Raw genomic sequence first — 26,350 nt, 5'->3', positions numbered from 1 at the left:
AATCCCCTGGCAAGACGGGGGGCACTAAAATGTTTTGCCCGCGAGGTGGGGCGGACCCAACCAAATATCGCTTAGGGCCCCCAAAAGGCTAGACATACTCTCATTACTGTAAGTGCAAATATGGTCTGAGTAAAAAAATCAAAAGAGCAAAGTCCTACTGGTCTGTCTGTGCTGGTCGATTTTCAATTCATTTCCATCTAATCTCTGTGCTTTGGTTGCAAAAGAGGAAGCATGTGTTAGGTATGAATATAATTAAGTTACACAATAACTTCTCTGGAATGTCTTTTGATGTACACTCTCCTGTGTATTGTCCAAACGGACAGTGAAGCTAAAAGATTTAATTTGGCTCTATACTCCAGCATTTTGGATTTGAGATCAAATGTTTTATATATATATATATATATATATATATATATATATATATATATATANTATATATATATATATAAAAAACATTTGATCTCAACAGATATGTATGAAAACACCCTCAAATAAAAGCTGATATTCTATACTGTCGCCTCATATATATATATATGAGTATAGAATATCAGCTTTTATTTGAGGGTGTTTTCATACATATCTGTTGAGATCAAATGTTTTGCATGTTAGGAATATATATATATATATATGAGGCGACAGTATAGAATATCAGCTTTTATTTGAGGGTGTTTTCATACATATCTGTTTTACTGTTTAGAAATGAGTTTTGTATTTAATCCCATATTCCTAACATGCAATGATTACATCAAGCTTATGGATGCATTTGCAGTTTTGTTTGTGTTTCAGATTATGCTGTGCRCAATAAAAATGAATGGTAAATAACGTTGTCGAGATACAGAGTTTGCTTGTAAGCCTATTTGGCAAGGAAACTGAAGCGAGCTGTAGTTTCGGTTGCCTGCTTCAGTTTATGAGCCTTTTATTAAAGAATGTAAAACAATGTTCTGTCTATTTGCTGCTTTTCATTCAATCATATAGCTAGCTGTTCTTTAGGCTATGGCCTAAAATCAATTAGTTCATATGGGCAGAAATTTATATTTTGTGGCATAGGCTACTGAATTTATGAGCTCATGCTAAAATATTTGGATCTGGTAAAAGGTAGACATTTGATAATTTCAATAAAAAAATATTCTGTGTCACGTGACAATAGAAATGGAAACATTGTGATTTTAGAGACACAAGGTAATAAGATCCTCTATGATTAAATGGATGGGAGTCCATCTGTTACTGGGTTATCACCATCATCATGATTTACAACATCCAAATTCACCAAATCATTTGTTTATAAGCCCACTAGGCTACTCATCGGTTGTCAATAAATTTCCTGAATGACAGTAAGGAAAATACCTTGGGTGTTCGCGCAATAGCCTAGACTCATTGTCCAATCCGACGCACAGAAACATATGAAAACATGAACTCATTACCTTGATGCTTTCCCTGTTAAATCTTCTAGACCCTGCTGCAAATCAAGCAGACAACAGCAGATAATCAACACAAATGTACTGGTATTGGATCACAACTGTCTTCACTGACAACGAATGAGACAAATATATTCTGGACATTCTTCCGAACACCGTTTTCCACACGGGCTGTTTTTGCATCATGTGCTATAGGCATATCACAACAGCGGTTTGTCACTTGACTGTCATTCAGAAAAATATTTCCTGGGTGGTCGACAATATCACTAGGCCTAACGAAACAGCTGGATACCAAATGTGCATCCAACATGTAAGTCTATTAGCCTATGCATAGCCTATTGAAAAACCACGCAAGTTAGGTGACTCTTTCACTCAGAAGCATTCGATTTTGCAATTTTGGATTTGTGTGCCAAAGAAAAACGTTTTCACGGGCGCAGCCTAAAATATCAATATGTACATTTGATAAAGCGGTACTGCCGTTAATAGTACACTATCTCATACACTCAACAATACTTTTGTTCCGCTGATAGCCCAAAAGGGATCAATGGGTTTTGTATTCCAATGATTATGCTTTCAGAACATTCATACCTAGCCTACTGGTCAATCAGCTCACAGTCGTCTCGACACTTTCCTGTGTGCAGTGCAGGTCAGTCATAGTTACTTCTCCTTTTCATATTCAAAAATATGCAACTAGTAGCCTATTGATACAGACTTTCCATAGCCGATCCATCAGCTCACAGTCGTCTCGACACTTTCCTGTGTGCAGTGCAGGTCAGTCATAGTTACTTCTCCTTTTCATATTCAAAAATATGCAACTAGTAGCCTATTGATACAGACTTTCCATAGCCGATCACTATAGCCTAATACTCCTCCAATCGATGGAAAGACTGCCGACAAACAGCGGTGAAAAAACTCCCAATAATTAGCCTATCTTAAACAAACACAGCGTGTGCTGTAAAATGAATGAACCTGCACAGCCTTTGCTAAAGCCAATTATGATGTTTGAGTAGCTAGGCCTATTTAGGGAAATATCATAGGCCTAGTTTGATTATATTGATAATTAGATTATATAGAGCAAATTCTAAGAAAATTAATTATTACAAGATTGAAGTACCATTTTCTTTATATGTGCACGTTTTTAATTGATTCATTAATGTATTAGTAGGTTTATGGATTACATGTTTCAAAGTTATTTGCCCAACCCTGTTTTATTTGTTTTATACTGTCGAAAAGGAAGGCAACAAACGCAGCACATTTTTATCTATTTATTTTATACAATATTCTGCCCATATAAACAAATGTCTTTTAGGCCATAAGTGCACCAATACACGAGAGCCTTCAGACAGGTTTAAAAAAGTTTCCCCACAGAAGAGATATGAGAGCCGTCACAAGTTTCCCCACAGAAGAGATATGAGAGCCGTCACAAGTTTCCCCACGGAGCCACCAGCACACATGTATTGTTTCCTGGGCCAATCACGCTCACAAGGGCATGTGCGAGGACAAAAGAGTTGCCGACAAAGGAGTTTGCTTCTGCTGTAGCCTTTGCTGTAAAATATTACGCGTTGCGGAGGTGCTTCGGTAAGTTACAGAGGCATAAACATCATACCTACAGTTGAAGTCAGACGTTTACATACACCTTAGCCAAATACACTCAGTTTTTCAATGTGAAATGTCAGAATAATAGTGGAGAGAATGACATATTTCAGCTTTTATTTCTTTCATCACATTCCCAGTGGGTCAGAAGTTCACACACTCAATTAGTACCTGGTAGCATTGCCTTTAAATTGTTTAACTTGGGTCAAACGTTTTGGGTAGCCTTCCACAAGCTTCCCACAATAAGTTGGGTGAATTTTGGCCCATTCCTCCTGACAGAACTGGTGTAACTGAGTCAGGTTTGTAGGCCTCCTTGCTTGCACACACTTTTTCAGTTCTGCCCACAAATTCTGAATGGGATTGAGGTCAGGGCTTTGTGATGGCCACTCCAATACCTTGACTTTGTTGTCCTTAAGCCATTTTGCCACAACTTTGGAAGTATTCTTGTGGTCATTGTCCATTTGCGACCAAGGTTTAACTTCCTGTCGTCCTGAGATGTTGATTCAACATATCCACATAATTTTCCCACCTCATGATGCCATCTATTTTGTGAAGTGCATCAGTCCCTCCTGCAGCAAAGTACCCCCACAACATGATATTGGCACCCCCGTGCTTCACGGTTGGGATGGTGTTCTTCGGCTTGCAATCCTCCCCGTTTTTCCTCCAAACATAACGATGGCCATTATGGCCAACCAGTTCTATTTTTGTTTCATCAGACCAGAGGACATTTCTCCAAAAAGTCCCCATGTGCAGTTGCAAACCYTAGTCTGGCTTTTTTATGGCGGTTTAGGAGCAGTGGCTCTTCCTTTCTGAGCGGCCTTTTAGGTTATGTCGATATAGGACTCGTTTTACTGTGGATATAGATACTTTTGTACCGGTTTCCTCCAGCATCTTCACAAGGTCCTTTCCTGTTGTTCTGGGATTGATTTGCACTTTTCGCACCAAAGTACGTTCATCTCTAGAACACCTTCCTACCTTCCTGAGTGGTATGGCGGCTGCGTGGTCCCGTGGTGTTTATACTTGCGTACTATTGATTGTACAGATGAGCGTGGTACCTTCAGGCGTTTGGAAATTGCTCCCAAGGATGAACCAGACTTGTGGAGGTCTAAAAAAAAAATTCTGCGGTCTTGGCTGATTTCTTTTGATTTTCCCATGATGTCAAGCAAAGAGACACTGAGTTTGAAGGTAGGCCTTGAAATACATCCACAGGTACACCTCCAATTGACTCAAATTATGTCAATTTCCCTATCAGAAGCTTCTAAAGCCATGACATAATTTTCTTGAATTCTCCAAGCTGTTTAAAGGTACAGTCAACTTAGTGTATGTAAACTTCTGACCCACTGGAATTGTGATACAGTGAATTATAAGTGAAATAATCTGTCTGTAAACAATTGTTGGAAAAATGACTTGTGTCATGCACAAAGTAGATGTCCTAACCAACTTGCCAAAACTATAGTTTGTTAACAAGAAATTTGTGGAGTCGCTGAAAAATGAGTTTTAATGACTCCAACCTAAGCGTATGTAAACTTCCGACTTCAACTGTACATCATATTTGGGGGCATGATCTTTGTGCATCTGTAACTTTCTCGCTCATCATTACGCACTCATCATTCATAATGATCCGTAATCGTGGTAGCATCCATATTAATGTAGAAGAGTCCAGAAACAGATTATATGTACCTCTCACGTTAAGGCAAATTACTCACCGATTGCTTTGGTGTAATGTCGGGCCCCTAGCAGCAGCTCAGGGGCCCTATACCAGAACGTCACCACGACGGGGTCAAGGTCCGCCAGGGGTTTGAGAGGAGAGTTGAAGAGTCTGGCGAAGCCCATGTCAGCTAAAAGGTGAATAAGATAGAGTGGGGGAAAGACAACATAGTATCAACGTGAATGAATGACGATGAAAAACAGGGCGAGCTCAACTCAAGGCTACTCTACTCTCCATGTCTTAAGCCAGGAGAGCCCCATCAGAAGAGACTTGATAGTGACTAGCAGCACAAGTATTTCAAGCAGCCTTTGACCTGGTATTTCCGTGAAGGTGGTAGTGTTTGGTTTCAGGGATGATCCCTGGCTCTGTTGAGCAAGTCATATCGTTGGCAATGTATAACTTGTCAAAGCCACCACTCTTGAATTCCACTGCTTTTTTCTCTCTCACAAGAGCAGGCTAATCAAATCAAATGTATATATATTTGGATTGAAGTCCAATCAAAATATACTGTGTGGCTGGTGTTTATGTCAATAAGTCATCTTATGGGCCAGGTCTGCACAGAACCTGGAGTCTGTCATGGTCTGTAGTCTCATGGGAAGGTTCTTATTTCTGTAGTCTCATGGGAAGTTCTTGTTTCTGTAGTCTTATGGAAAGGTAATTCCCTAGTATGGGTAAGTCTTCTGTGTCTGTGCAGGACCCGAAGTGAAGTTTGGTGGTCTGGTCTTGGTGGATGTCACGCGGTCATCAACACACAGCTGCAGTCACCAAGGGGGTCCTGTGACTCTAAAATAATAACTTAGCACTAACACTAGACTCTCAGGGTTAGGGTATAAATATAGTACAGCCTGCACTGCAGACCTGTGACATCATCCCAGAATAGTGTCACGCTGGGGAGTAGGTTATGCAATAGTGTTATCAGTGTCATGTGGCCATTTTAAGCCCTTCTGCCTGCCCCTGTGTCCCTGTGTTCAGAAACCCACTCAGAGGCTGGCTGAAGGTGAAACGCTACAGCCATTGTACTCTCAGTCAAGTCAACAAACTCATTGATCTATGGTCACATCATTCAGCTGTTTTGATCACATTTATTTTCCATTCAAATGTGAATACAAATAATATAAGTACACATACATTATCTCTGTCAATCTACTGACAACAAAAACATACTTACTGACAAGTTTAAGCCTTTAAAATCACTGAATCAGCAGCCCGCTCCATCAATCATCTACAGAGTACTGACTTCAGTGTGTACATTTAGCCCATCTTACCGATTTTCACTCGTCCTCGTTCTGGGCCCTCCCCCATTACCAGAATGTTGGCGGGTTTCTAGAGAAGAGAGAGACAAACAGTCAACTATCTTCTGCGTGTGCTTCAGCCTTCAGGGAAGCCTCAGAGGCTCCAAGTCCAACTAAGAAAACACAACATAGAAATAAGGTTACATTCACTTTACAGGTTGATCACATAATAGACGAAAATGCCATGCATTTCCAATTACTTTTAGAAGGGAGGTTTGGGCAATACCAGTGTAACACACAAATAACAGAGGCAGAGCATGCCAAATGGAATGTAAGTTACGCTCTTGACCCTCCATACTGCCAAAGACAAAAAAAAAAGAGATCAAAATATTATGGTGAAAGATTGCTCCATCAATGATTCTACTGATCGTTGATATCAAGGTCTACCATGGTGGTGAAGCATGCCTGTCCCTTTGGGACATTGCTTCCAACGACATAATAATGTTCTCTGTCTGAGTCTGTGTTTTGGGGCTTTGGGGAGGCATGATATTATGGTGCCCTGTATAGCAATGTGATTTACTGCATGACACCAGAACCACCTAGCCAATTTAAACCCGGAAACATTGAGAAACATAAGAAAAATATGAATCTAGGCCAGACAGTCTGTGTACCAACAATTCAAATTGCAGAATACATACATCAAATAACAGTTTACCATGATGTTCTCACTTTCACCATCTACAAAGCTTTATGCACAAAGAAAACTGGCCTCCGTGTTATAGTATCGCTTCATCTAATACTTTACCCATCAATATATTCTCAACAAAAATATAAAACAACATGTAAAGTGTTGGTCCCATGTTTCATGAGCTGAAATAAAATATCCCCAACATTTTCCATACGCACAAAAAGATAATTTCTCAAAAATGAATTGTAAACACATTTGTTTACATCCCTGTTAGTGAGCATTTTTCCGTTGCCAAGATAATCCATCCACCTGATAGGTGTGGCATATCAAGAAGCTGATTAACAGCATGATCATTACACAGGTACACCTTGTGCTCGGGACAACAAAAGGTCACTCTAAAATGTGCAGTTGTCATACGACATAATGCCACAGATGTCTCAAGTTGAGGGAGTGTGCTGACTGCAGGAATGTCCACAAGAGCTGTTGCCAGAGAATGGAATGTTCATTGCTCTACCATAAGCCGCCTCCAACGTTGTTTTAGAGAATTTGTCAGCACGTCCAGCCGGCCTCACAACCGCAGCCCACATGTAACCACGCCAGCCCAGGATCTTCTTCACCTGCGGGATCGTCTGAGACCAGCCACCCGGACAGCTGATGAAACAGCTGATGAAAACCTCATTCTGATTGGCTGGGCCTTGCTCCCCAGTGGGTGGGCCAGTCTCCCAAGTGGGTGGGCCTATGCCCTCCCAGGCCCACCCATGGCTGCGCTCCTGCCCAGTCATGTGACATCCATATACTAGGGCCTAACTCATTTAATTTCAAATTACTGAGTTTCTTATATGAACTGTAACTCAGTAAAATCATTGACATTTTTGTTCAATATACATTATCCATACAGCACATTCATGTCGTCTGAGTGTAAAAAGGTACTCTGTCAGTCCCCTGAGTCTGTGTGTGTGAATCTTAAACTCATAGGATTCAGTCTGCTCAACAAACACAGGCTGTTGCTATAGGAACCCCACTAATAATGAGCTCTATTATTCAAATACACAACAAAACACCGCTATCTGCAAACACAATGACGACTCCCTCGAGGAGGGTCTCTTTTCACTCCCAAATGACTGGCACCGGCTCCTCTTTCAAATTCTAAATAAGTGGGCTAATACAGTCCGACTAAAGACATTCCTTTTCACTGACCCTATGTTTAAAGAGATCATATGTCCATACAGGTGAGTAATAATTACCAAAAAAAGTTCACATAAAAACAGAGATTGGATGAATGGGCAATGAAAAAGTAAACTGAGCACCGAATTGAGTTTGTAATATTGCTGTCTGATAGTTTTTCCACAAGAGTTTGGATTGTTTTGGACTCGAACATGTGCTTAGCTTCCCAGAAATGTAAGGAGGTTTCATGAGAGTGGGTCAAGACTGGAAAACAAATATCCCTAAGCCCTCCGTGGGACTGAAAATTCAATCCCTAAGGAGGTGCCCGTCTTTCACAAAAAAAAACCCTGTAGAGTCAAAAATAGCCCTGTTTTAGACCAGCAAGTGCCAGAGGCACACTATCTTTACATGTACTGGGAACCATACAGCAGTGCCATTATTAATTCAGTGTCTTTGTCTTTGCTTTCGGCTGTAGTCGTTTTTTTCTTCTTCTTCCTACATGTCTTYTGATTAAGTAATGACCTGTTTTTTTCTCGACACACAAGCATTAACCACTCTACTGTACTATCAGAACCCCATTACACACTGCGCCATGAGTTATAACAGCGCAGGCCTGCCACAGCCCACTCGACACAGGATATAGACCTAGGGAGGGCACACACACACAGTACATATTCAGACAAAAGGACAGTTCGTGTGGGGTTGCTGTTTTTCCTAGACATTTCCTAGTGGCGCATGTGACACGTGACTACGGGGAGCCAGGGATCACTCCAGCTATGAACAATATTCCATTACACCAGAGGGCACGTCTTTTGTTAATCATGAAAACGAGCCACCATAGGCAGGTAGGTGTGAGAGAGAGAGAAGCCGAGCACATCTATTTGCTGCAGCTGAAACCTGACTTTACTCTCAGTGTAACGTGGCTACAGCCTGTATATATTGACTGTCTAAGGCATTTTCAACCTCAAACATTTGTTTCTGTCAGAAATAGGAATTACTGCAGTATTCTGGTTTGGAGTACAGCTACAGTCAGTATGGTGGGGGAGGGATCTAACTTCTCTGGCTAGTGTGGGTTACATCATTTAGGCAGGAGCAGGGGGCGGGGCTGCTTGGCTTACTGGAGAGGAGGGGTAGGGTAGGCTGGTTTCTCTGCAGCTGTGCAGTGCAGCACAAGGTTACGTGTTGCATAACGGGCAAAGTGAGTGGTGGAGGGAGCCATGCAGTTACTCGTATCTACCCCTGTGGCTGTAGATCTAGGAATGCTGCCTGCGCTACCCCCCCCCCCCCCCCTCTAGCCTAACTCTAACACACCTCCCCCAACATTACTGTGGAGTAAAAATGGATAGAAAACCACCCCATATCCAGATGCGCTGGAATGTGGCATTTTTCAATGAGTAGCAAAATGCGAGGCAGAAAAAAACTTGACTCTTTCATATTTCAGAACAATTTCACAATGAAAAGGCTAACAAACTAATTGCGCAAAACAGATACTCACATACCCCAATTCCTAACACCACCAGCTTGAGAGTGGAATTTGCACAGGCCTTTATCCACAATAGCAGGAAGTGCTAGCTTTGAGAAAGCACATTAAACTGCATTACATCAACCTTATCTGGAATCAGATACAGAGAAAGTGACAACTGAGAAATTCATCCTGTGGCAAAGAAAATAGTTATTAAGAAGAGTTGATGCTCAGATTAGGGAGAGTATGTTCTCCAACGAGAACAATAACCATGTACAGTACACTCATAGAAAAACGGGTTCCAAAAGGGTTATTCGCCTGTACCCATAGGAGCACCCTTTTGGGTTCCAGGTAGAACCCTCTGTGTTCGACATGGAGCCCAAAAATGATTCTTCAAAGGGTTCTCCTATGGAGACAGGCGAGGAACCCTTATAGGTTATAGAAAGCACCTTTTTTTTTCTAAGAGTGTAGTACTGACGAAAGCCCTGGCCTCTGCTTAGATAAAGGCTTGCTTGTGCAACAGGCAGGCAGCTACGGCAGGACTTACCCTCAGCCTCTATTAGTGTTTGAGGTCAGACACATGAAATCAAACACACAAGTCCATTGTCCGTTCTTTTGTATCCTGGATGATTCATTAACCGCATATATTGACCAGGCATTAAATACCTGCTTATGCTATAGAATCTCTAAGCAAAAGTATAGTAATCCACTATTACCATGTCATAAACTGCTTAGCAATCCCCATCATCATCAACAACATGGTCCACTATCCTCTGAATGTTATCAATCAGATTTCAACTCCAAAAGAACCCCACCATAACAGTAGGCCTACAGGCCATTAATAACAGTATGRCTACATTACAAAAACGCTCTGTAAACTGCATCTCTGCATTACTCGACTCAGGCTGATGTGGTAGGCCCAGTGACTGAGGCCCTGATTGATAGAGCCATGTGCATTTATATAACGTGAGTTAGCATTGGTCTTCATCACACGACGCTYCCATCTGGGAGACCTGAGAGAGATTGCATAAGAGGGGATGACTTGATGGAGACCTTATAAGGTTCCCGTAGCTGTGGGATTTGCAGATTCACTCTCTGATTTCCTCTGCCTCTCCAGTGACGGAATGAATCGGAAGTCACATCAATTGACTGACTCAATTAGTGTGCAGGGAGTGAACATCAAACAGCTGGCACCAATGAGTTATAATAGATTAGATTCTCTACTACCTGTTCATACATCCACATACATGATGAGTTTTTAATCAATATAATTAATATAATGACACAGCTGGTGCCCCTAATAGCAAGTCACACTGGCAGGCATGACACAAACTATTGGCTTTCCATAAGCAAGTTGGCGTGTGTTATGCTTCTGTTTTATGGTGTTATATGGTGGTATACAGTGTCATACAGTGTTATAATGTAATATAGCCTTGCCCTTTTCATAGAAAGTCCAAGTTGGACCATAATCTGTTGGGTTTAAGCCAATCAGAAGAGCAACATGTATTTCTCAATCTACAAAGAAAATAAGCTTCTTAATAAGGAACTGCAGAGATAAGTGTTGCAAGGAGGAGAGGTTTTAACAGCCAAATAAGAGAAACACTTTCAGAAAACACTTCCAGAAAACACTCAGCAGTGGTGCATGGGTAAAATCACTGAGGAAGCCAAGCCAGTGAAAAAAYGGCATTTACAACCTGTTGTGATAATTGTGCTGTTTCATCTATAACCTGTTAGTTTATATCCCTTGCCACCACGATATATAGGCCCGAGGCCGAAACAATAAGAAGAAACAGTGGCAGAATAAATTCAACCACACCTTAGTTTCATCATAAAACCAGAGAGCAACACCTGCCCACAAACAAACAGTTACATGACTTAACACAGCATGGTCAAGCAAGTTAATGTTTGACATTTTTGGACTACTAAACAACTATTGATTTAGAACCAGAGAGTTACCGCAAGTCACAAAAAACAGGAACTGCCCCACTACTCCAGCACCATTTCAACTTCAATATTTCAACATCATCTAATCACCTCTGTTTAGTCTAATATAGTGACAACTAAAAGATACCAAAAACAATTTAGTCCAATCAAAGTAAGCAAAATATGGTATGGCTGTCCATGGTACTTATTTGTGTGAGTGCAAGAAGAAAAAACATGTTGACTCACCCAGAAACGCCAATGCTATCCTCCTCTCTTTCATGACTCTGTCATAACCTGAAAGTGTGTAGTGTTTGTTGTCCTAGGTCACCTGGCTAAAATGCTTGCTCGCTAGCCTAACTTCCTTTCATGGGCAACGATGTGCCAGTCCAGTTAGTTAACATTAGCCTACTACATCTAGCTACGTATTAAACTTCCATCCTCTCAGGCCAGTGGCACAATGTATGAATTTATGGTTAAATCAGAATCGCCGTTATAATCATTGACCATGACAGATAATTACGTTGTTTTTTTTTAATATGTCCAAATTCCTATCTCCATCCATGGCTAATTTAGGAAAGGGACAATTTTAGCAAGCTATCTAGCCACCCGGAAGACAATTCTGTAAATAACATTTAGCTTGTGATTGGTGTGAAGCCAAATCCAAACTGGCTTTCCATGTATGATTTTAGCTTTTTTTTTTATCAAGTGAAGCAAAATGCTCGCTGGCTTCCCTCACATTCGATGCTATGGGTGGCAACAATGTCATACTCTTTTTGACCAGACAGCATCAGATAGATGGCCTACATATACTGAGACAGAGGGGTGCTGTTTCGCTTGCTCGCAAGCTTTCTCCGGTGAGATACATTCAGCCTCTGGCGAATTGAAGGAAAATTATGAGACAGAGAACGAAAGATGAATTTTTTATTTTTAATAATCATAGTCCAATGTTTGGGAAAGCCTGGCTTCCCTTGGAATTCATTAATACACGCCACTGAAAACACTGTGGGAAAACCGTGGGGGAGAAAATCTCACATGGGTGCTAGAGTACAGGTTGGGTGGTGGCGGTTGGTGAGGGTAGGTGGGTAGAATTGACAACATTAACCAGCCGAGATACTTCATTCTACAGCCAACGGCGTTAAAACTCTAATAATAAAGTGTACAAGGATTTAACAGCACCTGTGCCAGAACATAACAGGATTCAGTTAGTTGGCGAGAGGGTTGCTTTTAGGATAGTTGTTGCAGTGGACACCACTCATTGCTGCTCTTAGATATGCAAGCAAACAAGTGACTTATTTGCATGCATCCTATTGGTTAAAAGCAGCCTGTATCACAGTTCAGATCAATGACCAATAGGAAAAGGACAGATCAGTGAAGACTGATCTCCCTCAATGTGAGCAAGACAAAGGAGCTGATCGTGAACTACAGGAAAAGGTGGGTCGAACAGGCCCCCATTAACATCGACGGGGCTGTAGTGGAGCGGGTCGAGAGTTTCAAGTTCCTTGGTGTCCACATCACAAACAAATTATCATGGTCCAAACATACCAAGACAGTCATGAACAGGGCACAAGAAAACCTTTTCCCCCTCAGATTTAGCATGGGTCCTCAGATCCTCAAAAGGTTCTATTGCTGCACCATCGAGAGCATKCTGACTGGTTGCATCACCGCCTGGTTTGGCAACTGCTCGGCATCTGACCGTAAGGCGCTACAGAGGTTAGAGTCAAATGGCCCAGTACATCACTGGGGCCAAGCTCCCTGCCATCCAGGACCTATACAATAGGCGGTGTCAGAGGAAAGCCCATAAAATTGTCAGAGACTCCAGTCACCCTAGTTATAGACTGTTTTCTCTGCTACCGCACGGCAAGCAGTACCGGAGCACCAAGTCTAGGACCAAAAGGCTCCTCAACAGCTTCTAACCCCAAGCCATAAGACTGCTGAACAATTAATATAATCGCCACCGGACAATTTACATTGACCCCCTTTTGTGCATTGCTGCTACTCGCTGTTTATTATCTATGCATAGTCACTTCACCCCCACCTACATGTACAAATTACCTCAACTAACCTGTACCCCCGCACACTGACTCAGTACCGGTACCCCCTGTATATAGCCTCGTTATTGTTATTATTATTATATAGCCTCGTTATTGTTACTTTTTATTATTACTTTTTATTTTAGTCTACTTGGTAAATATTTTCTTAACTCATCTTGAACTGCACTGTTGGTGAAGGGCTTGTAAGTAAGCATTTCATGGTAAAGTCTACACTTGTTGTATTCGGTGCATGTGGCAAATAAAGTTTGATTTGATCAGTGGATGAGGTGTCAGTGAGCAGGTGTAGCAACACTGTAAATGGACACTGATACTACACTCTACTCACCAGATCCCTGTGAAGCACCCAGTTGGCATGAAGGTAATGGATCCCGTCCAGAATCTGATATAGGAGAGACTTGACCATCCCTCTCGGCAGCTGCATGGGCTTCTTATTGGCCTTGGAGGCTCGGTGGAACTTGATGATGTGCTGAAAGGAGATCAGAGGGAGTGGTGTAGAGAAATGTATCAAGCAAGAGACTGAAAACACCTGGGTTTCACAATATACACTACCGTTCACTTAGAAATGTCCTTGATTTTGAATGAAAAGCACATTTTTTGTCCATTTTAAAATAACATCAAATTGATCAGAAATACAGTGTAGACATTTTTAATGTTGTAAATGACTATTGTAGCTGGAAACGGCTGATTTTTAATGGAATATCTACATAAGCGTACAGAGGCCCATTATCAGTAACTATCACTCCTGTGTTCCAATGGCACGTTGTGTTAGCTAATCCAAGTTTATCATTTTAAAGGCTACTTGATCATTAAACCCTTTTGGAATTATGTTAGCACAGGTGAACACTGTTGTCCTGATTAAAGAAGCAATCAAACTGGCCTTCTTTAGACTAGTTGAGTATCTGGAGCATCAGCATTTGTGGGTTCGATTACAGGCTCAAAATTGCCAGAAACAAAGACCTTTCTTCTGAAACTCATCAGTCTATTCTTGTTCTGAGAAATGAAGGCTATTCCATGCYAGAAATTGCCAAGAAACTGAAGATCTCATACAACACTGTGTACTACTCTCTTCACAGAACAGCGCAAAACTGGATCTAACCAGAATAGAAAGAGGAGTGGGAGGCCCCGGTATGCAACTGAGCAAGAGGACAAGTACATTAGTGTCTAGTTTGAGAAACAGAAAAACAAGTCCTCAACTGGCAGCTTCATTAAAAAGTACCCGCAAAACACCAGTCTCAACGTCAACAGTGAAGAGGCGATTCCGGGATGCTGGCCTTCTAGGCAGAGTTGCAAAGAAAAAGCCATATCTCAGACTGGCCAATGAAAAGAACAGACTAAGATGGGCAAAAGAACACAGATACTGGACAGAGGAACTCTGCCCAGAAGGCAAGCATTCCAGAGTCGCCTCTCCGCTGTTGACGTTGAGACTGGTGTTTTGAGGGAACTATTTAATGAATCTGCCAGTTGAGGACTGGTTTGTCTCTTTATTGGTTAGGTGTGTGCATATGTATGTGTCATACATACATAAAGGGTACAGACAGGAAAACATCAAGAACAAAGATGCAACAGCCGACAGAACAGGTTGATGAAACATCCAAACAAAGACTGGTTGTCTAACTGGCGGTCATGATGAATCACTTACCCAGAGATCATGCTCGGCATAGTCGAAAAGGAGCCAGACCTTTCTGTCACTGTGGGACAGGAACACTTTCTGCAGGGCAATCACGTTGGGGTGTTTCAGCTCTCGTAGCAGCTGGAACACACAGCAAGAGGTTACGTGCATCTCCAATAGTGAAAAACACCTCTTTCAATGCACATTTATTAACCCACTGTGCACACACTGGTTAATACAAAGTTGTTTCCACATCATTTCAATGAAATGACATTGAACCAATGTGGAATAGATGTTGAATTGACGTCTATGACCAGTGGGAACACATTGTGAATTATTGCACTGACAAGAGTCATTCAGGTTTAAAACATGTACTTTGAAAAATTACACTAAAATCAGGTACATCAAGTATAACAGGAAACATCAAGTTTCCTGAGTTAGAATAGATTAGATTCTCTACTACCCGTTCATCCATCCACATACATGAGTTTGTTTTGTTATCAGGAACATATCTTTGCAACAGTCCACTACTCGCAATTATCCTGTGTTCACAATATAATGACACAGCTGGTGCCCCTAATAGCAAGTCACACTGGCTGGCATGACACAAACTATTGGCTTTCCATAAGCAAGTTGGTGTGTGTTATGCTTCTGTTTTATGGTGTTATACAGTGTTATAACAATGTAATACTTATATTTTTTTATTTTTTTTATTTTACCTTTATTATACTAGGCAAGTCAGTTAAGAACAAATTCTTATTTACAATGACGGCCCAACACTGGGTTAACTGCCTTGTTCAGGGGCAGAACGACAGATTTTTACCTTGTCAGCTCGGGGATTCGATCTAGCAACCTTTCGGTTACTGCCAAATATATAGCCTAGCTCTTTTCATAGAATGTCCAAGCTGCCCCATAATCTGTTGGGTTTAAGCCAATCAGAAGACAAAAAAAAAATCACAATAAGAAGACAGTGGCAGAATAAATTCAACCATACCTTAGTTTCAACATAAAACCAGAGAGCAACACCTGCCCACAAACAAATAGTTACATGACATACAGCATGGTCAAGCAAGTTAATGTTTGACATTTTTGGACTACTAAACAACTATTGATTTAGAACCAGAGAGTTACCGCAAGTCACAAAAAACAGGAACTGCCCCACTACTCCAGCACCATTTCAACATCATCAAATTGTCACGCCCTGACCTTAGAGAGCCTTTTTTGGTTTGGTCAGGGTGTGATTTGGGTGAGCATTCTATGTTCTTTATTTCTAGGTTTTGTATTTCTTTGTTTCTGGCCGAGTGTGGTTCCCAATCAGAGGCAGCTGTCTATCGTTGTCTCTGATTGGGGATCATACTTAGGCAGCCCTTTTCCCTCCTTCTGTGTGGGATCTTGTTCTTTGTTTGTGTGCAGGTAGTTTGCACAACGAAGCTGTTCGGTCGTTGTATTCTTTGTTTTGTCTTTTCTAAAGTTTCACTTCGTTAATAAATTATGTGGAACTCAAAGAACGCTGCGCCTTGGTCTCATCCTTCCGACGACAACCGCTACAGAAGATCCCACCACAAAAAGACCAAGCAGCGTTTCTTGGAGGAGTGGACATGGGAGGAGATCATGGAAGGCAAGGGACCCTGGGCACAGGRGGGAGAATATCGCCGTCCTAAGGAGGAGCTGGAAGCAGCTAAGGCGGAACGGCGACGCTACGAGGAGTTGGCTCAACGAGGCGTGCACGAGAGGCAGCCCCAGAATTTTTGGGGGGGGCACACGGGGACATTGGCGGAGTCAGGTTATAGACTGAGCCAACTCCCCGTGCTTACCGTGGGGAGAGAGTGACCGGGCAGGCACCGTGTTATGCGGTAAAGCGCACGGTGTCTCCAGTGCGCTATATTCCAGCTCCACGCATCGGCCGGGCGAGAGTGGGCATCCAGCCAGGACGGAAGGTGCCGGCTCAGCGCTCCTGGCCTCCAGTGCGTCTCTTTGACCCAGGTTATCCTGCGCCAGCTCTACGCACGGTGTCCCCGGTTCGCCAGCACAGCCCAGTGCGGCCTGTTCCAGCTCCCCGCACTTGCTGGGCTACAGGGGGTATCCAGCCAGGACMAGTTGTGCTAGCTCTGCGCTCCAGACCTCCGGTGCGCCTCCATGGTCCAGTGTATTCTGCGCCGGCTCTGCGCAAGGTGTATCCAATGCGCCTGCACAGCCCAGTACGTCCTGTGTCAGCGCCTCGAACGTGCCGGGCTGAAGTGGGTATCCAGCCAGGACGGGTTGTGCCTGCTCCACGAACCAGGCCTCCTGTGTTTCTCTCCAGCCCAGTGATGATCCATGGCACGAAGCCTCCAGTGATGATCCATGGCACGAAGCCTCCAGTGATGATCCATGGCACGAAGCCTCCAGTGATGATCCATGGCACGAAACCTCCAGCGATGAGTCATGGCACGAAGCCTCCAACGACTGCCTCCAGTCCGGAGCCTCCAGCGAAGGCCTCCAGTCCGGAGCCTCCAGCGACGGTCCCCAGTCCGGAGCCTCAAGCGACGGTCTCCAGTCCGGAGCCTCCAGCGACGGTCTCCAGTCCGGGGCCCGCAACGAGGGTCCCCAGTCCGGGGCCGCGGAGAGAAATAATAAATGTTTTGTTTTCGAAATTATAGTTTCCGGATTTGACCATATTAATGACCAAAGGCTCGTATTTCTGTGTGTTATTATATTATAATTAAGTCTATGATTTGATAGCGCAGTCTGACTGAGCGGTGGTAGGCAGCAGCAGGCTAGTAAGCATTCATTCAAACAGCACTTTCCTGCAGCTCAAGCATTGCYCTGTTTATGACTTCAAGCCTATCAACTCCCGAGATTAGGCTGGCAATACTAAAGTATCTATTAGAACATCCAATAGTCAAAGGTATATGAAATACAAATGGTATAGAGAGAAATAGTCCTATAATAACTACAACCTAAAACTTCTTACCTGGGAATATTGAAGTCTCATGTTAAAAGGAACCACCAGCTTTCATATGTTCTCATGTTCTGAGCAAGGAACTTAAACGTTAGCTTTTTTTACATGGCACATATTGCACTTTTACTTTCTTCTCCAACACTTTGTTTTTGCATTATGTAAACCAAATTGAACATGTTTCATTATTTATTTGAGACTAAATTGATTTTATTGATGTATTATATTAAGTTAAAATAAAAGTGTTCATCGTTCATTCAGTATTGTTGTAATTGTCATTATTACAAATATATATATAAAAAAATAACAAAAACGGCCGATTAATCGGTATCGGCTTTTTTTGGTCCTCCAAGAATCGGTATTGGCGTTGAAAAATCATAAAATCGGTCGACCTCTAGTACATACCTCAACCAGAAGCAATGGATTACAGGCAATATTCGCACTGAGCTAAAGGCTAGAACTGCCGCTTCAAGGAGCGGGACTCTAACCCGGAAGCTTATAAGAAATCCCGCTATGCCCTCCGACGAACCATCAAACAGGCAAAGCGCCAATACGGGACTAAGATCGAGTCGTACTACACCGGCTCTGACGCTCTTCGGATGTGGCAGGGCTTGCAACCATTATAGACTACAAAGGGAAGCACAACCGAGAGCTGCCCAGTTACACGAGCCTACCAGACGAGCTAAACTACTTCTATGCTCGCTTCGAGGCAAATATCACTGAAACATGCATGAGAGCACAGGCTGTACCGGAAGACTGTGTGATCTCGCTCTCCGCAGCTGATGTGAGTAAGACCTTTAGACATGTCAACATTCACAAGGCCGCAGGGCCAGACGGATWACCAGGACYRGTYCTSRYWYCATGCGCTGACCAACTAGCAAGTGTCTTCACTGACATTTTCAACCTCTCTCTGACCGAGTCTAACACCAACATGTTTTAAGCAGACCACCATAGTKCCTGTGKCCAAGAACACTAAAGGTAACCTGCCTAAATGACTACKYACCCGTAGCACTCACGTCTGTAGCCATGAAGTGCTTTGAAAAGGCTGGTCATGGCTCACATCAACACCATTATCCCAGAAGCCCTAGACCCACTCCAATTTGCATACCGCCCCAACAGACCACAGATGATGCAATCTCTATTGCACTCCACACTGCCCTTTCCAACCTGGACAATGCTATTCATTGAGTATGGCTCAGTGTTCAACACCATAGTGCCCTCAAAGCTCATCACTAAGCTAAGCACCCTAGGACTAAACACCTCCCTCTGCAACTGGATCCTGGACTTCCTGACGGGCCGCCCCCAGGTGGGAAGGGTAGGCAACAACACATCCGCCACGCTGATCCTCAACATAGGGGCCCCTCAGGGGTGTGTGCTCAGCCCCCTCCTGTACTCCCTGTTCACTCATGACTGCACGGCCAGGCACGACTCCAACACCATCATTAAATTTGCCGATGATACAACAGTGGTAGGCCTGATCATCGACAACAATGAGATAGCCTATAGGGAGGAGGTCAGAGACCTGGTGTGGTGCCAGGACAACAACCTCTCCCTCAACGCAATCAAGACAAAGCAGATTACAGGACTACAGGAAAAAGAGGACCAAGCATGCCCCCATTCTCATCGACGGGGCTGCAGTGGAGCAGGTTGAGAGCTTCAAGTTCCTTGGTGTCCACATCACCAACAAACTAACATGGTCCAAGCACACCAAGACAGTCGTGAAGTGGGCACGACAAAACCTATTCCCCCTCAGGAGATTTGAAAAGATTTGGCATGGGTCCTCAGATCCTCAAAAGGTTCTACAACTGCACCATCGAGAGCATCCTGACTGGTTGCATCACTGCCTGGTATGGCAACTGCTCGGCCTCCGACCGCAAGGCACTACAGAGAGTAGTGCGAACGGCCCAGTACATCACTGGTGCCAAGCTTCCTGCCATCCAGGACCTCTATACCGGTGTCAGAGGAAGGCCCTAACAATTGTCAAATACTCCAGCCACCCTAGTCATAGACTGTTTTCTCAGCTACCGCACAGCAAGCMGTACCGGAGCGCCAAGTCTAAGTCCAAGAGGCTTCTAAACAGCTTCTACCCCCAAGCCATAAGACTCCTGAACATCTAGTCAAATGGCTACCCAGACTATTTGCATTGGTTAGGMGCTCGTAAGTAAGCATTTCACTGTAAGGTCTACACCTATTGTATTCTGCGCATGTGACTAATAAAATTTGATTTTATTAGTTTTTTGGTATCTTTTAGTTGTCACTGCACACACTGGTTAATTCAACGTTGTTTCCACATCATTTCAATGAAATGTCATGAACTTTGAAAAGTTACACTAATCAGGTGCATCAAGTATAACAGGTTTCCTGCATGCTGTAGACTACTGTTTATGCCTGATATAAAATCTCATGTCCTGGCTAACCCGAACACCTAACCGATAAAGTCAAAAACCATTGGCTTGACTTCATTCAACTGTCAAATGCCGTGCTTCTAAATGCTTCTACACCTGCATTGCTTGCTGTTTGGGGTTTTAGGCTGGGTTTCTGTACAGCACTTTGATATATCAGCTGATATGAAGAAGGGCTATACAAATACATTTGATTTGAAATGGAAATTAAACAAAAAGGAAGACTGAAATTGATTGAAATTCATGAGGGATTTCCACACCACTTTAATCAGATGAGGGAACATGTGCTGTTGTTGTGAACTCTCCATCCCACTCCAACCATCAGGCTATGCAGCCAGCCCAGAGCTGTGTGTCCATGGATTTATTCCATAAAAGGGATGGCCCTTAGTGTGTTAACTGCTCTAGTCTGTCCACTGAACACTGTGTGCCATACGAATGGGTCCAAAGCCGATGTTCCAGCGTCGCTGTCGCAGGCAACTCAGCCCCTGCACAGCTGTGTCAGAGACACAGCACTCCAGGTCGGTCTTCACTTTACAAGACTAACATAAAGACAGTACACTCCTACACACTAAGGACACTGTATTACTGCACTAAGATAATGACATTACACTCCTACAAACTCAGCTGTTTCTCTTCATATTCATCCCTCCCAGCTTCTTTTGTCAGCGGAGGCACTCTCGGACAAACAACTGAATCCATAATCAATCGTGCCCTTTAGATAGACTACGATGACGATGTGTGTGCGTGTGCGTGTGCGTGTGTTTAGAGAGAAAGAGCTGAAACGGTCTGTAATCCAGCTATCCAGTGAATTAATTATTCACCCATAGGGCTAATGTGATTACTCTGTCACCGGACCTGAAATCCCATGGAAAAATACACATAAACTTGCTCTACCGGTTGTCTGTGTGGTTTGTCCTTCTGCTGCTCGAAAATTGAGACAAAATATCAAGAGTAGTGTTATTAACCCGGCTTTCAGTACGCTGGTGTGTATATTGGTTTGTACTTCTGGTTTTTAGTTTCAATCCTGATGCAATTCGCACGTGCAAACACTTGCACAGTATGGCTGAGCCTCTGGTTGCACACTTCCAGCTGATTGCGAGGAAAAGTGCTTTGGTCAACTAAATTCGGTTACATTCGGCTATTGTTTACATATTATGCATCACGTGCAATGAGTCAAGAGATTGAAAGTATAAGCGACAGAACATACCAGTGCCACAAAAAGTCAGGTAAACAACACTTTCCTGTGGATACCSTCTCTACCTCCTACCGCTGATAAAATGACCAACTGCACGGACAACCGGTAAAGTCACCTCAAACATAATTTTATTCAACATTCTGGCTTGTAGAGACCTATTGAGTCTTTTTTCCAGCAACATGGAGTAACCATGGTAACAGTCTGATGTTTGGGCAAGGGCACGGACGGATATAATTTCAGAGTGTCCGCCCGACACGGACAGAGAGGGTTACAGCCAGGTGGGGGTAGCTCTCTGCATTGACCTTGTGCTATATCATGCACACACAGTCTCCCCCTCGGTTCTACAGTAGTAAGCTTAAAAAAGTGACGAGAGGGTTGAACAGTGAACACAGAGCAGGGGGAATAATGCTGTGATTGTATGCTGCATGTTTGATTTGGCCTTTGGATGGGGGAAATGAGGAGGAGGGATATTGAGGTTAGTGTTTAAAACACAGCCTAATCCCTGGGTTATCACATGGCATTGTGCTAATGAGCCCTGGGCTTAGAGGCAGACTACAGGCAGAATCCCGGCTCTGTGACGCTGGCCACGCTGACCGTAATGAAAATAAAAGAACCCATCTTCTGTCAACAAACAGCTGACTCAAGACGGGACGGGCATTCGTGCCATTGAGTCTGTTTCTGCGGTAACATGGACTCTTAACTACTTGATGCAACATTGTTGCTCCTTGCTGAAACAAACAGCAGCACACATAGAAATAGAACGAATAGAACGTGCTTGGAACCTATAACCCTGGCAATTTGACTGGTAAACTCATAGGTACACTCGCAATGGCTGTCTGATATTGGGATGTAATAGTTTGAACATAAGATTCAACACCTGAGACATAAACTGAACAAGTTCCACAGACATGTGACTAACAGAAATGGAATAATGTGTCTCTGAACAAAGGGGGGGGGGGTCAAAATCAAAAGCTGAGATGTTACCCACTCTTCCACCAAGGCACCTGCAAGTTCCCGGACATTTCTGGGGGGAATGGCCCTAGCCCTCGCACTCCGATCCAACAGGTCCCGATGTGCTCAATGGGATTGAGATCCGCGCTCTTCGCTGGCCATGGCAGAACACTGACATTCCTGTCTTGCAGGAAATCAGCCATACTGCTCGTTCTGTGCGTGGTGGCATTGTCATGCTGGAGGGTCATGTCAGGATGAGCCTGCAGAAAGGGTACCACAAGGGAGAAGGTGTCTTCCCTGTAACGCACAGCCATGAGATGAGTGAGCTTGTTGTCACAGCATCATCTGTGCAATGAAACACCTCCCCAGACATGAAATACCCTTCACCTCCAAAATCGATCCCGCTCCAGATTACAGGCCGGTGTAACGCTCATTCCTTTGACGATAAACGCGAATCCGACCATCACCCTGGTGAGACAAAACCGCAACTCGTCAGTGAAGAGCACTTTTTGCCAGTCCTGTCTAAATGTATTTAGCTAAGGTATTTGGCTAAGGTGTATGTAAACTTCAACTGTATATACAAAAGTATGTAGACACGCCTTCAAATGAGTGGATTCATTTGAAGGCGTGTCCACATACTGTTGTATATACAGTTGAAGTCAGAAGTTTACATACACCTTAGCCAAATACATTTAACTCAGTTTTTCACAATTCCTGACATTTAATCCTAGTAAAAATTCCCTGTCTTAGGTCAGTTAGGATCACCACTTTATTTTAAGAATGTGAAATGTCAGAATAATAGTGGAGAGAAGGATTTATTTCAGCTTTTATTTCTTTCATCGCATTCCCAGTGGGTCAGAAGTTTACATACACTCAATTAGTATTTGGTAGCATTGCCTTTAAATTGATTAACTTGGGTCAAACGGTTTTGGGTAGCCTTCCACAAGCTTCCCACAATAAGTTGGGTGAATTTTGACCCATTCTCCTGACAGAGCCGGTGTAACTGAGTCAGGTTTGTAGACCTCCTTGCTCGCACACGCTATTTCAGTTCTGTCCACTCCAATACCTTGATTTTGTTGTCCTTAAGCCATTTTGCCACAACTTTGGAAGTATGCTTGGGGTCATTGTCCATTTGGAAGACCCAAGCTTTAACTTCCTGACTGTGTCTTGAGATGTTGCTTCAATATATCCACATCATTTTCCTTGATGCCATCTATTTTGTGAAGTGCACCAGTCCCTCCTGCAGCAAAGCACCCTCCACAACATGATGCTGCCACCCCCGTGCTTCCCTATTGGCTGGTGTTCTTCGGCTTGCAAGCCTCCCCCTTTTTCCTGCTAACATACGATGGTCATTATGGCCAAACAGTTCTATTTTTGTTTCATCAGACCAGAGAACATTTCTCCAAAAAGTACGATCTTTGTCCCCATGTGCAGTTGCAAACCGTAGTCTGGCTTTTTTTGGCGGTTTTGGAGCAGTGGCTTCTTCCTCGCTGAGCGGCTTTCCGGTTATGCTAATATAGGACTCGTTTTACTGTGGATATAGATACTTTTGTATCGGTTTCCTCCAGCATCTTCACAGGGTCCTTTGGTTTGTTCTGGGATTCATTCGCACTTTTCGCACCAAAGTACGTTCATCTCTAGGAGACAGAAGGCGTCTCCTTCTGAGCGGTATGACGGCTGCGTGGTCCCATGGTGTTTATACTTGTGTACTATTGTTTGTACAGATGAACGTGGTACCTTCAGGCGTTTGGAAATTGCTCCCAATGATGAACCAGACTTGTGGAGGTCTACAATGTTTTTCCTGAGGTCTTGGCTGATTTATTTTGATTTTCCCATGATGTCAAGCAAAAAGGCACTGAGTTTGAAGGTAGGCCTTGAAATACATCTACAGGGTCACCTCCAATTGACTCAAATTATGTAAATTAGCCTATCAGAGGCTTCTAAAGCCATGACATAATTTTCTGGATTTTCCAAGCTGTTTAAAGGCACAGTCATTTAGTGTATGTAAACTTCTGACCCACTGGAATTGTGATACAGTGAATTATAAGTGAAATAATCTGTCTGTAAACAATTGTTGGAAAAATGACTTGGGTCATGCACAAAGTAGATGTCCTAACGGAGTTTGTTAAAAAGAAATTTGTGGAGTGGTTGAAAAACAAGTTTTAATGACTCCAACCTAAGTGTATGTAAACTTCCGACTTCAACTGTATAGTATATAATGACCGCTTCATTTGGCCGATAATCGTCATTCAAAATTCCATGACCGTCACACATCTGGTTTCTCATCAGTGGAGGCTGCTGAGGGGAGGACGACTCATAATAATACCTGTAATGGAGTCAACGGAATGGTATCAAATATATGGTTTCTGGGTGGTTGATAAAATTCCATTGACTCCATTCCAGCCATTACTATCAGCCGTCCTCTCCTCAGCAGCCTCCACTGTTTCTCATAGTACAGCGTTCAACAGTATGCACTGTTTATAATCATCTAAACTAAACTAATAAAACAGTGATCCTGTGCAGTCACATGACTACGAAATGTCTAAAGGTAATTTTGTTATGATAAAGAGCAAACAGTATCTGGTGTAAACAACACATTGTGAATGTTGGGGAAGTCCAGGCTATGCATACAGTACAGTAGGATAACAGCGCTGGTTTTTCATCTTAAAATTGCAGGTTAATACTCAATCCCCTTTGACACAGACTCAATAAGCTTGTTGCAGTGAGTCCATCACAGGGGATTGGACCTTCGTAGAATCACTCCAATCTGAAGTGAATTTGAGAACACAGAACAAGAGTAAAGCGAGGATAGTGCAACAACAACGTACTGTAACCAGGAGGACAGCCTCTGTCAATGTTCATGTTCCTTTACAGGGGGCATCGCCTTAGTGAAACCTCACTGCCGTAATCAGATGCCCATAATCCACTCTCTCTCTCTCTCTCTCTTTGGGTCACAGGAAGAAAATGGCAGCTATCCCAGGGGACATTTTACTGTGCAGAGTATAGAAAAACTCTGACTGGGTCAAGATGAGGTCATATCTACACTGGGGTCTGAAATTATTGACACCCTTGATAAAGATGAGCAATATTTAATGACTGTATAAAATAACTAAAATACTGAGTTATATTGTATGCTAAAAAAATAAGGTAATTGTATTATTTTATACTAATACAATTGCTCAGAGAAAGATATTTGTTCAGCAAGTAATACATACTTTTTTCTAAAAGGTAGGGGTCCAAATTATTGACACCACTAAAGATTCTTATAAATAAAGTAGTCAAAKGTTTAGTATTTGGTTCCATATTCCTAGCAGGCAATGACTACATGAAGGTTGTACCTTTACAAACTTGTTGGATGCATTTGGTGTTCAGTTTGGTTGCATTTCAGATTATTTTGTGCCCAATATAAATGAATAGTAAATAATGTCATTTTGGAGTCACTTTTATTGTAAATAAGAATAGAATGTTTCTTAACACTTCTACATTTATGTGGATAAATAATATAATTCCCCAAAATATTTTTGGCATACAATATAGCTCAGTATTTGAATTATTTATTCTAGAATTATTGCTCATATTCATCAAGGGTGTCAATAATTTCATACCCCATGGTACATGGGGCAATGCTAGCAGATACAAAGACTTCCACAAAACTACCTCTAACTTCCTTCATTACTGGACACAGAGACATAAAAACGGTATCCACATGTTAATCGGACTCTGGTGAAGTAGATAAGGCGCCTCATAGCCACATTTTTTTATTTTTTATTTTTATTTTTTATTTCACCTTTATTTAACCAGGTAGGCTAGTTGAGAACAAGTTCTCATTTGCAACTGCGACCTGGCCAAGATAAAGCGTAGCAGTGTGAACAGACAACACAGAGTTACACATGGAGTAAACAATAAACAAGTCAATAACATGGTAGAAAAAAAAGAGAATCTATATACAATGTGTGCAAACGGCATGAGGTAGGCAATAAATCGAATAATTACAATTTAGCAGATTAACACTTGGAGTG

At 42.7% G+C, this 26,350-nt stretch overlaps 1 protein-coding gene across 2 annotated transcripts in view; it reads right to left on the bottom strand.

The window, feature by feature from the left end:
• The window catches only part of LOC111954479 (cyclin-dependent kinase 19), a 66,910-nt gene that overhangs the window by 17,020 nt on the left and 23,540 nt on the right, over window positions 1–26,350 (bottom strand). For both annotated transcript variants that reach the window (XM_023974255.3, XM_070435744.1), the window contains exons 3-6: window positions 14,876–14,986; window positions 13,562–13,702; window positions 5,982–6,039; window positions 4,715–4,846 (exon numbers count right to left, since the gene is read on the bottom strand). In XM_023974255.3, the coding sequence (XP_023830023.1) occupies window positions 4,715–4,846; window positions 5,982–6,039; window positions 13,562–13,702; window positions 14,876–14,986 (442 nt within the window). The remainder of the gene's footprint in view (window positions 1–4,714; window positions 4,847–5,981; window positions 6,040–13,561; window positions 13,703–14,875; window positions 14,987–26,350) is intronic.

This window comes from Salvelinus sp. IW2-2015, linkage group LG28 (assembly GCF_002910315.2).
Source record: "Salvelinus sp. IW2-2015 linkage group LG28, ASM291031v2, whole genome shotgun sequence".
In the NCBI taxonomy this organism is placed as follows: Eukaryota; Metazoa; Chordata; class Actinopteri; order Salmoniformes; family Salmonidae; genus Salvelinus; species Salvelinus sp. IW2-2015.
This window is presented reverse-complemented; position numbering and strand designations above follow the sequence as displayed.